Raw genomic sequence first — 13,602 nt, 5'->3', positions numbered from 1 at the left:
AAGTCAAGTATTCCAAGATGGTAACATCCCAAATGTAGTCATAGTAGGAGTCCATAGCATCATGACTGAAAAAGGGAATTCTGTCACTACTCCTTTCTTAAGCAGAAAACCCTCATTTATTTTAAAAACCATTCATACCTGTTTTGTTCCTGCAGTGACTTAAAGGCTGTTTTGTAGTCAATTTCTCTGAGGAACTGACATAAAATTGCCACCTACAAAAAAAAGATTTGAAACTGAAAATGGTTTCATGTAATAATGACTCTCCTGGTTTTGGTGTTTTGAGACAAGGTCTTGCTATGTAGTCCAGGCTGTCCTTGAACTCACTATATAACCCAGGCTGGCCTCAAAGTTCTGGCAATCCTCCTGCCTCAGCCTCCCAAGTGCTGGGATTACAGGTGTGCGATACCATGCCTGGCAATCTTTAATTATTCTTATATAAAGAATATTGTTTTTTAAGAAACCTTGCAGACCACTCCAAATGGATAGTTTTGGGTTCCATCCAATTTTAATTTCAAAAACCTTTACTCAAGTGTCTGACCCGTATTTTCTTCATTTGTGACATAAACTACACATTTTGTGAGCTTTGTTTTGCTGAATGAGAAGCTGGTGAACAGCCAGTTCAGAAAACTGAACTGAAGGGGATGGAAAACCGCCAAGTGAAAGTCAGGACATTCAAGGACATACAGAACATGCAATGAAACCTTAAAGCACACAGTCCAGTGGTTTTTAGGATATTCACAAAACTGTACAACCATCGTCATTATTTGGTTCTAAGACATTTTCATTACCACCCTCTGAAAAAGCCCTATACTCATTAGCAGAACTCTCCATTACTTCTCTGAAGCCTCTGTTAATTTATCTGTCTGCAAATCAATCCTTCTGTACATTTGCTTATTGTGGTCATACATGCGGCTTTGTGTCTTAGTAGTCTTTCAAGGTTTATCCATGTTGTAGTGTGATATCCATATTTCATTTTTATGGATGAGTACTATATGGATATACCACATTTTATTAGCCATTCAGTTGATGGACATTGTGGTTTTTCTACTTTTTGGCTATTGTGAATGCTGCTGCCATGGACATTCATATACAACTATTTCTGTGGACATGTTTTCAATTCTTGTGGATAATTACCTCAGAACTGCTGGGTCATACAGTAATTCCTATGTTTAGCTTGCTGAGGAACTGACAGCTGTTTCCCAAAGGCTGTACCACTATATACTCTGACCTGCACAGGAAGGCTAATTTCTCTACACCCTTACCTTATTAGATGTCTTTGATTACAGCGATCCTAGTGGGGATGAAGCACTATTTCAGTCGGTTTTTATTTACATTTCCCCAGTGACTAATGTAAATATATATAATGTTAAATATAAGAAAACCTAAGAATGACTCTTTTCCATTTAGGAGGTTCAAAGTTCAGTGTTTTCTAATTCATACTTGCATTTTAGTCAAAATTCTACAAACTACTAAAATAAATTTAAAGAATATGCCAGACTCTTGAACACCATTAATTTAAGTAATTTTGATATAAAAGTTATTTCCCAGTCTGTCTTCTATACTATTCCTAACACATATGAAAATAAACCAATATATTATTAACTAACCTGTGTGTGGCAATTCAGCAAAGAACAACACTTTATCATTCGTTTTATTACCTACAAAACAAAATTATAATAATTTTTTAAATCTAGTTAACATTGATTTTAATAAATGTACCACTCTACTATGAGAAGGAAGAAAAGGGAAGCTGTAACAGTGAGAAAGGCAGCAGTTTATGAGAACTTTCCACTATTTGCTGTGAATATAAAAATGCCATAAAAATAAGCTAATCAGGGCCGGGGATTTAGCTCAGTGGTTCTAGCCCCTGCCTCGCAAGCGCAAGGACCCAAGTTCAATCCCCAGTACCAAAAATAAATAAATAAATAAAAATAAGCTAATCAAAACTGGAAAATCTTATTTCAAAAGCTATTTACTCTACTGAAAAATGTCATTTGCTACGTTATACTGGTGGCCTAAATCAGAGGAAATAGCAATGCATTTTAAAAGAAAAATGAGCCAAATTCTATACCAGAGGTGGAAGGGGGAAGAAATGGGGCAAAGAAGTCAAAGGGCACAAATTTGCAATTAGGTGGAGTAAGTCTAGCGATCTAATATTCAGCATAAGGAATACAGTGCATAAAGAATACAGTTAATAACAATCTCTCATAGGGCTGGGGATATGGCTCAGTTGTATAATATGTGCCTAGCATGGGCAAGGCCTTGGGTCAATACACACACACATACACACAAATAATATTGTACTATAGCTGGGCACACACCTGTAATCTCAGCACTTGGGAGGCTGAGGCAGTCGGATTACCATGAGTTTGAGGCCAGCCCTGGCTACACAGAGGGGCTGTCTCAAAAAAAAAAAAAATTGCATACTATAAAATCTGCTAACTGATTTTAGGTGCTCTAATCACACAAAAAAAGAGGGCAAATGGAAGGTGATGGATTTGTTTCACTGTTGCAATCGTACATCAAAATACATTACGCTGTTTGCCTTAAACACACACACACGCACACACACATGCACACCCAGTAGGGAGGAAAGCTGGAGATTCAGAAGACAGAATAAAAATGATTTGAGAGTTGAGGGTACACTGGTGATCGGATCATTAGTTAAGGAAAAGAAAAGGGTGATGCTCAGGTTCAGGCTTGCTCATTTCAAATGGTTAAATAGAAATGTTTGGTATTTTTAAATTGTGGGGGTTGTTTTGTTTTCTTGTTTCTTGAAAGGGCAAATGAGTTTATTAAGAGGGGAACCTGGTAAAGTAAAATCCTAAAATCAGGTTTGGAGAAATCAAAGCAGCAACAGGCATTAAAAATATGGGCATGAAATTACCAAGTACAGATGCTCAATAGAATTGGTTTTCATGTCAGCTCCCCAGCAGGCAGCCCAATCCCTATGTGGTGGCAAACCCCTTTCATGGTTGACAATTTAATTCTCATCCTCAGGCCTTGCCACGAACTATGTAGACATTGTTTTTATTAATCTTTAAATGTTTTACCTTCCTCCCAAGCACTCAAAATTGTGACTACTCTGCATTTCTAGTTCTCAAAAACTTGCCTTTTCATAACATGGTACATGCTTCATGACTTCATGTGATCCATCCAACAAGAAGGTGGCTGGACTGTATTCCATAAGCCCTGGCATAATGAGCATCTCGGCACTCTTTGGTTGAACAATGCCTGACCTATAGCAAGCCCCCTTTCCTCTCCTTGAGAATGAGAGGTAAAGCAGTAGACTGCAGCTAAGCTGGTGATCATGTAGGAAAGAAGACTGGACGCTTCCTGTGGAATTCTCTTGGAATGCTGACTGCATTAGGAAACTCAGAACCAAACATTCGCTTGGTCAGAAAATGTCTTCCCAAGAGTATGTAAAGGTGCATATCTCCAATGATGAATGTCATTATGTTGTACACCTAAAATGTACCAATAAAAGGATATACAAAAAAAAAAAAAAGAAAAGAAAGAAAATGTCTTCCCATTTTAAGTTTGGCATCCTTCCTGTTACCCTAAAACATGGCCATTGTGTCAAGATTCAAAGAAATCTTTGGAATTGTACAGCTCTATTGTACCGCTTCCTTTCTGTTGGTTAAAGGATGTACACTTCATGTATTAAAGGGTATTTCATGTCAGAAAAAAAAATAAGGGCATGAGGGCCGGGGATTTAGCTCAGTGGCACCATATCTGCCTCATAAGCGAAAGGTCCTAAGTTCAATCCCTGGTACCACAAAAAAAAAATAAATAAATACAGGCATGAGAAATATAGAGCACAATCTGATCTAGAACTGTCAACTTGGGAACTGAAATTCAGTTAAAGAGAAACTCAAAATATAAAGAGCAAAATGAAAAAATTAAAGATAACAGCAAGTAGGGAAACAGATCTTTCGGAAACGGGAAGGGTGAGGGAAAGGAAAGAAAGGAGGGAAAAGAATCAGGATGTGTGATGCCCATGTACCAACTTCCCATGAGGAATGTGATCACTGTGGACTGCAAACACGTACTAATAAAAACTGAAAACAGAAGGGGCCAGAAGAAAACCATGTAAAGGTAGGCAAAAAAGAAAGCAAACGCACAGAACAAATTACCTGGTCGGTATAAACATCAGGGGGCACAGCCTTATTAAAGAAATCAGAACAGACAGCTCCTGCCTGGAGGTAATAATGAAGGGCGGCTGAATACTGATTTGTTGCTGAAATAGAAAACAGGTAAACTACTGTCATTAAATCTAAGAGTTAGAAGAAATGGGTTCTTTTAAGAAGAGTCAAGTATAACTTCATGAGTTGCCAAAAGCAGATTCAAACCACAATAAAACTTTATAATGACTCAGGACAACACTGAGAAAAACTGCTTTTATTTCCTTTAATCACATATAAAAGGCGATAAAACACACTTTTTCCTAAAACTGACCAGACAAAAAAATTTAGCTCAGATTTTTCACCAAATTTAACAGTATAGAATTTAGTATCAGCCCAGGGATTTAGCTCAGTGGCACCGTGCCTGCCTTGTAAGGTCCCAAGATCAATCCTCAGTACCAAGAAAAAAAATTCAGTATGGGAGGGTGTGTGCTTATTTCCCACACGTCCAAACTACAAATATATCCCAGTTTTCTGGCTAGTTCAGAATCAGTATATCTATTCTGCAAGTAGATATGAAGGTCTTGGTGATATATTCTTTTGGGGACTGGGATGAAAATGAACATTAAAAATCAGCCATTATTTGCTTCAAAATAATCTGAAGGAGAAAGGAATAATGTAGGAAAGAGTATAGAAGAAATGGGACTAGCCATGACTTACTGTTAAAACTGAATGGTAGATACATGGAGTTCATTACACTATTTCTTTTACTTTTACATTTTCAATTTTCTCTTTAAAAAAGAAAAATCAACTCCTAAAGCCAGGTGCACCAGTACATGCCTAAAATTCCAGCACTCTGGGAGGCCAAGAAGAGGATCACAGGGCCAGGGATTTAGCTTGGTGGTTCCACTCCCTGCCTCGCAAGCACAAGGTCCCGAGTTCGATCCCCGGTACCAAAAAGAAAAAAAGAATGTTTAACAGTGTACATAAAAAAATACTATTTGTAAAAAGTCAACATTAAAAACATCTGAAGCAAAGGTTCTACACCAAAATAAATTCAGTTTTACACTCTTAGCAAGAAAGATGAGTAATTCAAAAACGAAACATAATAAAGTTTAATAAAATACTGTAATAAAATATATATCATATTTACTTTCACTTCCAGGAGGGCTATAAAAATGAAACACAAAGCAACCAAACATCTCACTTACCAAAATAAATGTCTGCCTGAATAATTAACCAGGAATGGTTGTTTGGATTTATACTGAGCGTGTAACGAACTAGCTCTTTCACTGTGATTGCTACAGCTTCAAAGTCCACAGACTGGAGGCTAAACGAAGGATACTTAATGTTAATCTCTATTTTAAAAGTCAATTTCAAATCCCATACATGCATTTACTGAAAACGCGTACAAAAAAAGCTCAGCCAAAATTTCTGTGGCTATAAATATAAAAACCCTCATCCTCTGCTATTACAATTACTGTACAGGCAACAAAAGAAAGACTCACAACGTTTCCTCAAATGCTTTTTACGTTCTGATGTCTAGAAAAAGCCATAAAACATAAGGTATTGAACACTAAAAATACTTCTGTGTGTCCTCAAATCTATCTGTGGCTTCTTGCAAGAGTGACTGACTCCTGGGTGGGAGGTCCCACTGGCCCTAAGGATGGACTCAATGGTAGATGTGACAAGTCCACTTGTCAGTGCTTCGGGGAGCAACAGAGTCCAGAACAGGGCAGGGCCCAGGGCCAACTCCTGTGAGCTGGGGTGGGTCTGTGTGGAACCCGAGGTGCAGAACCAGAAGATGAAACTGTGAGGACAAAAGCCAGGAAGCACCAGGTAACAGCTAGTCTGCCTCCCGGAGGCAGAGGTGCAAAACACAGGCTGGCTCTTGGTGCAGACCCAGAGGGTCAAGTGTCAGCACCATCACTTACAAGGTGAATTTGGAAAAGTGCTTCCGCTGCCCTGGGGGTTAGACTTCACCATAACTCATCACTGGGCTCAACATGAGAAAGGAATTGCAGAACTATTAGCAAATACCAATCATTTAATTACAACTGAGTAAAACTGGTTTATCATTACATATTATAGACATCTGCAAAAATGTTAAGTCTAGGAATTCTATGTATGTGCAAGTATGTTCTAAAATAGTAATATCTAATCCAGTGACATCCTCATTATTCTTGGAATGCTATTCTTGGAATTCAATAAAGACCTTTGATCAGGAGAAATACCTTTCCAGGTCAAACATTTAGCCATACTTTAATGTAAAGTGACCCAGAGAAAATAAAGAATTGTCATCATGAAGATAACAAGCTTACTGTGTGCCAGACCTTATTTTAAGCACCTCACTTGGAAAACTTATTAACATAATTAATCCTCACAATTCTGAGGTAAGTACTGTTAGAGATGAGGAACTTGGCATAGAAAGCACTTTTCCCAAGATCACAGGCCTACCAAGTGCGAGAGGTGTTGCTCAGAGGCCCTATGATAAACCATTCTTTTGCCTCATTTATAAAGACAAACTAGAAAATCAATTATTACAGTCTAAACTCGGGCCAAAGAGGGGATAAACACAGTCAGTAAAGCCACCCACTAAAACAGCAAAATTAGGATCTGGGGCTGTACCTCAGTGGGAGAGCACTTGCCTAGCATGCACAAAGCCCTGGGTTCAATACTCAGCACAAAAACAAAACAACAATAACATTTCTCATTTTCTCTGATTTTTGTATTATTTAATACACAAGCTTATATAAAAAGTAGAAGACAGGCACAGTGGCACACGCCTGTAATTCCAACACTCCAGAGGGTGAGTTTGAGGCCAGCCTGGGCTACATATCAAGTTCAGAGTCAGCCTGAGCTACAAAGTGAGACCCTGTCTCCAAAGGAAAAAAAAGCACATTATGATGGAAGCTGCGGTTAGTGCAATGGACACACACACTTTCTTCGTAAGCACAATACTCCTTTGGGAATAAGCCTTAGTGAGCAGAGGACAGTGTCACAGCTGCTTCCAATCTCTATACCTAAGCTGGAAGCAAATTGCCTCTTTTTTGGTACCGGGGATCAAACTCGGGTCCTTGTTCTTTCGGGGCAGGCAGCGGAGCCACTGAGCTAAATCCCCGGCTGTAATCACCTGCTCTCATGGCACTGCCTGCCTCCCTACCTACTAAAATCTTTTCTTCTTCAAACAAACTAAGAGCAATAAACTAAAGTGAGGGCCAGGAATGTAGCTCAGTGGCACAGTGCTTGCTGGCAAGGAGGCTGCCCTGAGTTCAATTCCCAGTACCAAAAATAATAATAATAATAATAATGATAATAAAAAGTTAGGACCTGCCATTTAGTCACAAAGTACAAAGATTGGGAGGAAGGCGCACAAGGGAAAGTAACTTTTAACAGAAGACAAATGGCTCACTTATATGAAAAGTTGCTATGTATAAAAAAAAAGAAAAACAGTTCTTTCTTCAAGAAAATTACTATTTTTCTTCCCTAAACAAAACTATCCTAGCCAGGCATGGTGGCACATGCCTATAATCCCAGCACTCAGGAGGCTGAGGCAGGAGGGTCACAAATTCAAGGTCAGCCTGGGCTACCCTGCAAGTTCAAAGTTCAAGATCAGCCTACCCTAAATAGCAAGATCCTGCCTCAAAAATAAACAAAAAAAATTACCCTGTCTTCTGAGATTCTCAGGTGATGAAAGGAAGATTTAAAGTAATTAAAGAAGTTCCTGTGTCAACTAAAGGGCTGGGAAAGCTTGATAACCTCAGTATTTGTAGAGTCCTACAGGGCCAGGGATTTAGCTCAGTGGCTCCGCTGCCTGCCTCGCAAGCTCAAGGTCTCAAGTTCAATCCCTGATACCAATAAAGAAAAAAGAAGAGTCCTAACAAAGAATTCAAGAAATTATGAAAAGACAAATCCCTTTCAAATAGGTCACTGATTTTCCAATTCTACTCACTGCCAGTTAATCAGAGCCACTTAAGATCTTGTTCTATCTTGTGCTAATATAACTTAGTTTTATGAAGATAATTACTCTAAGACAGCAACACAAAGTTGTCAGATAACAGATTTGTGACCTTAATTAAATTAACTAAAGGTCTCTATGCCAGTTAGGATGGTTTCTAAATATATAACTAATTTAACAAAATATGAACTATACTTCTACTTACTTTGGAATGGAAGATGGCCAAATAGAAATGTGTTCAGCAGTGATATCATTCACAATGTCTTCCTTTAAAAACAAAAACAAAGACAACAAAAAAGGTGTCTTATAAAGAAATTTCTTTGAAATTTTTAAAATAAAATTACAAAATACTAACCCGAACATTGTGAAGTTTCACAAAGAGTGATAAAATAATAGTCAAAACCAATGGCTCCTAAAAGAAAGAAAGTACATTATTTAAATTTTTCATATATATGTTTTACATATATATACACACACACACACACACACACACACATACACACACACACACGCACTCACACATTAAAAAATAATTTCTTCTGTCAATCTCAAAGATACCAAGTATTTTCTTTCAAAAAACCCTTTCCTTTTTGGAATTTAGCATGTACTTTAGTTTAGAACACACTAAAGATCAACGTCATTTTTAATCTCATGAAAAAAATCCACACACTTCACGTAAGAGTTACCGATTTAAACCCCAGCTTGTGATGCTGACTCCAGGCTCATCTCCTTCTGTGACCTGGGTGACTCTGTGGTGCTGGGGACAAGCCCAGGGCCTCACACATTCAAGGGCAGTGCCCCCACTGCGCTGCATCCCCAGCCTGCTCAGATGACTGCGATCTCTGTCCAACTAATACTGCAGCTACTGCCCCAAAACTGACTTTTTATTCCTTAAAATAGCACTTAGAGTATAAAACCCAAGGTATAACCATTAAATACATGGCATTAATCATATCAAGAACATTTAAAAGCCAGTCCTCGTACATCTAGCCCTATTATAAAGACTTCTTTACAATTTAGAAAACACCTGTTCTATTTATTAAAACATGATAAATACAAAATAAATTCTCCATTTAGATTATCCTATCCTCGGTAAGGATTACTGAAGATTAAGCACATTAACAGGTCACTTTAGTAATCTAATTAGCATTTGAAGCACACGATACTTTTAGTCATTCTACAAAAATCAGCAACAGTAATTAAATCAATTTTAATAAAACTCACCCGTAATTTTTTGATAAAAGAAAGTAGTTCACTCCTACAAAAACAAAAAATTTTTAAAACACATTTAATATCAGACGTTAAAGGGCCGGGGATTTAGCTCAGTGGTTCTGCCGCCTGCCTTGCAAACAGAAGGTCCCGAGTTCAATCCCCAGTACCAAAAAAAAAAAAAAAAAAAGTTGGGGGCTGGGGATTTAGCTCAGTGGTTTCATCGCCTGCTGTGCAAGCGCAAGGACCTGAGTTCGATCCCTGGTACCAAAAAGAAAATTAAATTAAATTTAAAAAAAATAATAATAAAATAAAATAATATCAGGCATGACAAACTAAAGCCAAGGGCCGGGGATTTAGCTCAGTGGTTTCGCCGTCTGCTGCGCAAGTGCAAGGACCCGAGTTTGATCCCCGGTACCAAAAGAAAAAAAAAAAATTAGGTAGTAAAAACTAAAGCCAAGAACACAAATTATAGGGTTAGGTGAAGTTGTTCCTAACCCACCAATTCTGCATGTATGGAAAGGAGTATGTTCTCTCGTCATAAACACCAATAACGTAATAACCGAATAAATTCCATTTTAATCACATGTGAATTGTTCAGTACTACACAACATTAAACACTGCTGACTTTGTTTTTTTTTGTGTTTTTTTTGACACTGCTGATTTTGAATTCCAGTTTGTTGGATTAAATTACTGACAACCTTTTTAAAGGAACAAAGTAAAGGCGGCCATAGAGACAGGTCCATCAGAGAGGATCACCATTAAATTCCTTTTTTTTTTTTTTTTTTTTTCAGGTCCCAGGGATTGAACTTGGGACCTTGTGCTTGCCAGGCAGGCGGCGGCACCACTGAGCTAAATCCCCAGCCACCATTAAATTCCTAAGATTACCCACCTTTATGATACAAGCGTGTAAGACAACAGTAGATGTTCTTGAAACAGTACAGTTTGAAACAGTATGAAAAATTTAAAATTTTTAAACTTATACCTTGTAGAAATATACAGTACATACCGATACATTATGCCTAACGTGGATTCCCTCTGCTTTATTAAACTAACTCTGCCATCGTTTCCTCGCTTGTGCTGATTAGACACACTGCAGATCTGAACGACAACTTCCCAAAGGTCTTTAGCAGTCCGTCTACTCTCTTTGGGGCCTGGAAGTTCTTTGCATGTAGCTGCTAAAAGCTGTCCAAGCTATAACATGAAACAAACAAACAAACACAAAAAAGATAATGTGTTCCATGTCAGACACGGCACACTAGGGAAAAGGCGGCAACTGCCCAAACACACGAAGCAGTTATTTTGTGCTATGCATTCAACACCACCTCGGAGGAATTTAGGGTTCGCTGCTGACAGATCTGAATCTGAGGAAGAGCATCCTCTGGTTCTGCCATGTAAATGTCGACATTTCTGAACAATTATAGTACAATCTAATGACAGCAAAAACAAATAGATGCTATTGAGGACAAAACTGAGACAATGCAAAGAGCTACGTGATCTAGTAAGCGAAAAAAAGTGTTCAATATACACAGTATTTCCCTTTTAAAAATATCCATAATGAAATCATATGCAAGGTTTACTGTAGTGAAAGTGCAGAGATATTAAAATACTGCTTAAAGAGCAGGGTGTGGTGGTGCACACCTGTAATCCCAGCACTCAGAAGGCTGAGGCAGGAAGATCACTATGAGTTCAAGGTCAGCCTGGGCTACACAGTGAGTTCAAGGCCAGCCTAGACTACTTAGTGAGACCCTCTCAAATAAAAATAAACAAATAAATAAAATATTGCTTAGATTATACAGACACAAATTGCCTGATTTTTTTGTTATTGTTGTTGTTGTTTGTTTTTTTGAGGCAGGGTCCCCCTTTGTAATTTAGGCTGGCTCTGAACTCACAGTGACCCTCCTGCCTCAGCCTCCCGAGTGCTGGGACTACAGGCATGCGCCATCATGCCCAGCTACTCGCCTAATTTTTAAAGTGAGGAAAAGTGAGGAAATTGAAGTTGGCAGAACAAGAGAACAAGATTTAGAACAATTTCTCTTTTTTTTCTGTTTTTGGTGCTGAGGATTGAACCCAAGGCCAAACAACACTCTAATCTTTAGAGCAACTTTTCTCTAAGGAAAGCAGTAACAAGACAAACAGAACTACTACAAGATGAGGCAGCACTAAGAAAAGACAGATCATGATCCTAAAGTGGCCAATTTGATTAAAAGGAGCCTTAAGGAACTAAGAAACAGGTAAAATCCAAAAATAAAGAGTGGGAGATCTAAAAAGCAAGGTAGAGAAAAGAGGAATCAAACTCAGGACCTTGTGCTTGCAAGGCAGGTGCACTGCCACTGAGCTAAATCCCCGGCCCAGTGTGTCCTCAATTTTGATGTTCTCTGCTTTCAGAAACATTCCAGGTTACAGACGACAATTAAGAAGACTAAGCAGCATAAAATATAATTGGAAACACAGAGATAGGTCTTTTGCAAATGGGAAGGGAACCAAGAGATGGAGGAAGGGGAAGAGGACATAAAAAGAATCAAGATGCATCATGTACCAGCTACCCAAAGTGAATCATTATGTATTGCAAACATATCCTAATGAAAAAAAATTAAGTCAACCAGAAGTAAAAAAAATTAAGATGACTATATAAACTTTTACTGAATGAATTCTTTCATGCAAATGTAACTAATAGCAAATGTTATTAATTCATTAGATTCAAGTATATCAAACATAAGAAAAGTAAATAGGTTCTAAAGAACAATAAGATGTTCAAGTGGAAAATGGTAGAAGTCATCCCTGATAGTCTAGAGCTTGGTCATGCCGTAGCACTCAAAGCCAGGAAATTTAAGTAAATTTTCACTACCTTACGATTCTACCAAAGTACTGTCTGAATTTGTATCTTCCTGAATTATGAGCTATTAGAGAAGGTAAAGTACCTGAATTATTAAAAACTATGTTTTGGGGGGTTTTTTGGTACCAGGGATCAAACTCGGGACCTTGCACTTGTGAGGCAGGAGGCAGAACCACTGAGCTAAATCCCAGGCCTTTAATGTTTAACTACAAATCAAACAGTTGTCTTATCTTACACTTTGATTTTACAGAAATCAAACAAATTCCCAAAGTAGTATAAACTTAAACAGGTACAATAATACTACTGTAATAATAACTTTAGATTAAACATTAATTACCTTTACATATGGATTATTCTGAAGCAAAAATGCAGGAACCTGGAGTGTAAGATACTCATTTTCTCTCCAGTTTAACATAAAAGCAACACACTCCTCAGCTACAACTTGACGAAGAGGAATATCTAAAAAGCCAAAAAAGAAAAAAGCTGAAATTACCATTACAATATTAAAATGAGAATAAAGCAAACATCTGCTCAGATTTCAACTGAATAAAAGAAAAGCTACAAATGAAAACTACTAACATTTTATTCTCTTCTGTAGGAAGTTTAGCATTTCCCAAAAACAGATGGCCATGGCCCCCACTATTAATCAATAAAATTATTCCTGGGACATCTAAAAGCTAATAGGTGTTCTGTAGAAACTCACAATTCAAATGACCAGATAATAATCACACCAATAAAATAAGTACAAAATGGTATGGTATGAACTTTTCAGATATTTAAGCCAAGAAATGGGTAAACTATATAAAATTATAATAAATCCGTTAATATAAATTTATCCCTTTCAATAATTTTTCTCATTAAAATGTAATACAAGTCATTATTTCATTCCAAAAATATCTACTGTAACAGAAAGAATTTTAAAGTCACTAGAAGTATTTTGAACATTTCCTTTTAAATAAATATTAAAGACACCATCGGGCCAGGGATTTAGCTCAGTGGTTTCGCCACCTGCTACACAAGTTCAAGGACCTGAGTTTGATCCCTGGTATCAAAAAAAAAAAAGACACCATAATATGTTACGAATTTTTGTGGCTCCAGGTGGAATTTCAGGTTTTAATATACTTCAGGAAAAAGAACACAGAGACAATGGTAAGACTGAACAAGGACACTGAGCTCTCTCTTCTAGAGGACCTGTATTCCTCGGCCTGTCTACATTACTCAGATAATGCCTGTGGTTATTTCTTTACAGCTCTCTGAATTACCCCAAAAGGGGGAGAGGGGATTTGAAGTGATTTTTTTTTTTTTTTTTTTGTACCGAGGATCAAACTCAGGTCCGTGCGCTTGCGCAGAAGGCAGCGAAACCACTGAGCTAAATCCCCGGCCCTTGAAGTGATTTTTTTAAAAAATGCAAAGAAATACAGCAAAATAAATATATACTATTTGGATCATTTTATAAAAGACAAAAGGAAAACAGG

At 37.6% G+C, this 13,602-nt stretch overlaps 1 protein-coding gene across 5 annotated transcripts in view; it reads right to left on the bottom strand.

The window, feature by feature from the left end:
• Positions 1–13,602, bottom strand: part of Ints8 (integrator complex subunit 8) — a 56,710-nt gene that overhangs the window by 3,916 nt on the left and 39,192 nt on the right. For 2 of the 5 annotated variants that reach the window (XM_087190621.1, XM_087190624.1), the window contains 10 exons: positions 12,465–12,586; positions 10,301–10,485; positions 9,307–9,340; positions 8,438–8,494; positions 8,288–8,349; positions 5,336–5,454; positions 4,137–4,240; positions 1,608–1,658; positions 139–212; positions 1–65 (listed from right to left, as the gene is read on the bottom strand). In XM_087190621.1, coding sequence (XP_087046747.1) covers positions 1–65; positions 139–212; positions 1,608–1,658; positions 4,137–4,240; positions 5,336–5,454; positions 8,288–8,349; positions 8,438–8,494; positions 9,307–9,340; positions 10,301–10,485; positions 12,465–12,586 — 873 coding nt within the window. Of the gene's footprint in view, positions 66–138; positions 213–1,262; positions 1,292–1,607; positions 1,659–4,136; positions 4,241–5,335; positions 5,455–8,287; positions 8,350–8,437; positions 8,495–9,306; positions 9,341–10,300; positions 10,486–12,464; positions 12,587–13,602 lie in introns of all 5 variants that reach the window. The other 3 variants (XM_087190622.1, XM_087190623.1, XR_015442830.1) reach the window with 3 other exon arrangements.

This window comes from Heterocephalus glaber, unplaced genomic scaffold, assembly GCF_053883595.1.
Source record: "Heterocephalus glaber isolate CG9 unplaced genomic scaffold, H.glaber_assembly_v1.0 deba00001555, whole genome shotgun sequence".
NCBI classification, from domain to species: Eukaryota; Metazoa; Chordata; class Mammalia; order Rodentia; family Bathyergidae; genus Heterocephalus; species Heterocephalus glaber.
Note: the sequence above shows the minus strand (reverse complement) of the source record. Positions and strands in the feature narration are given on the sequence as shown.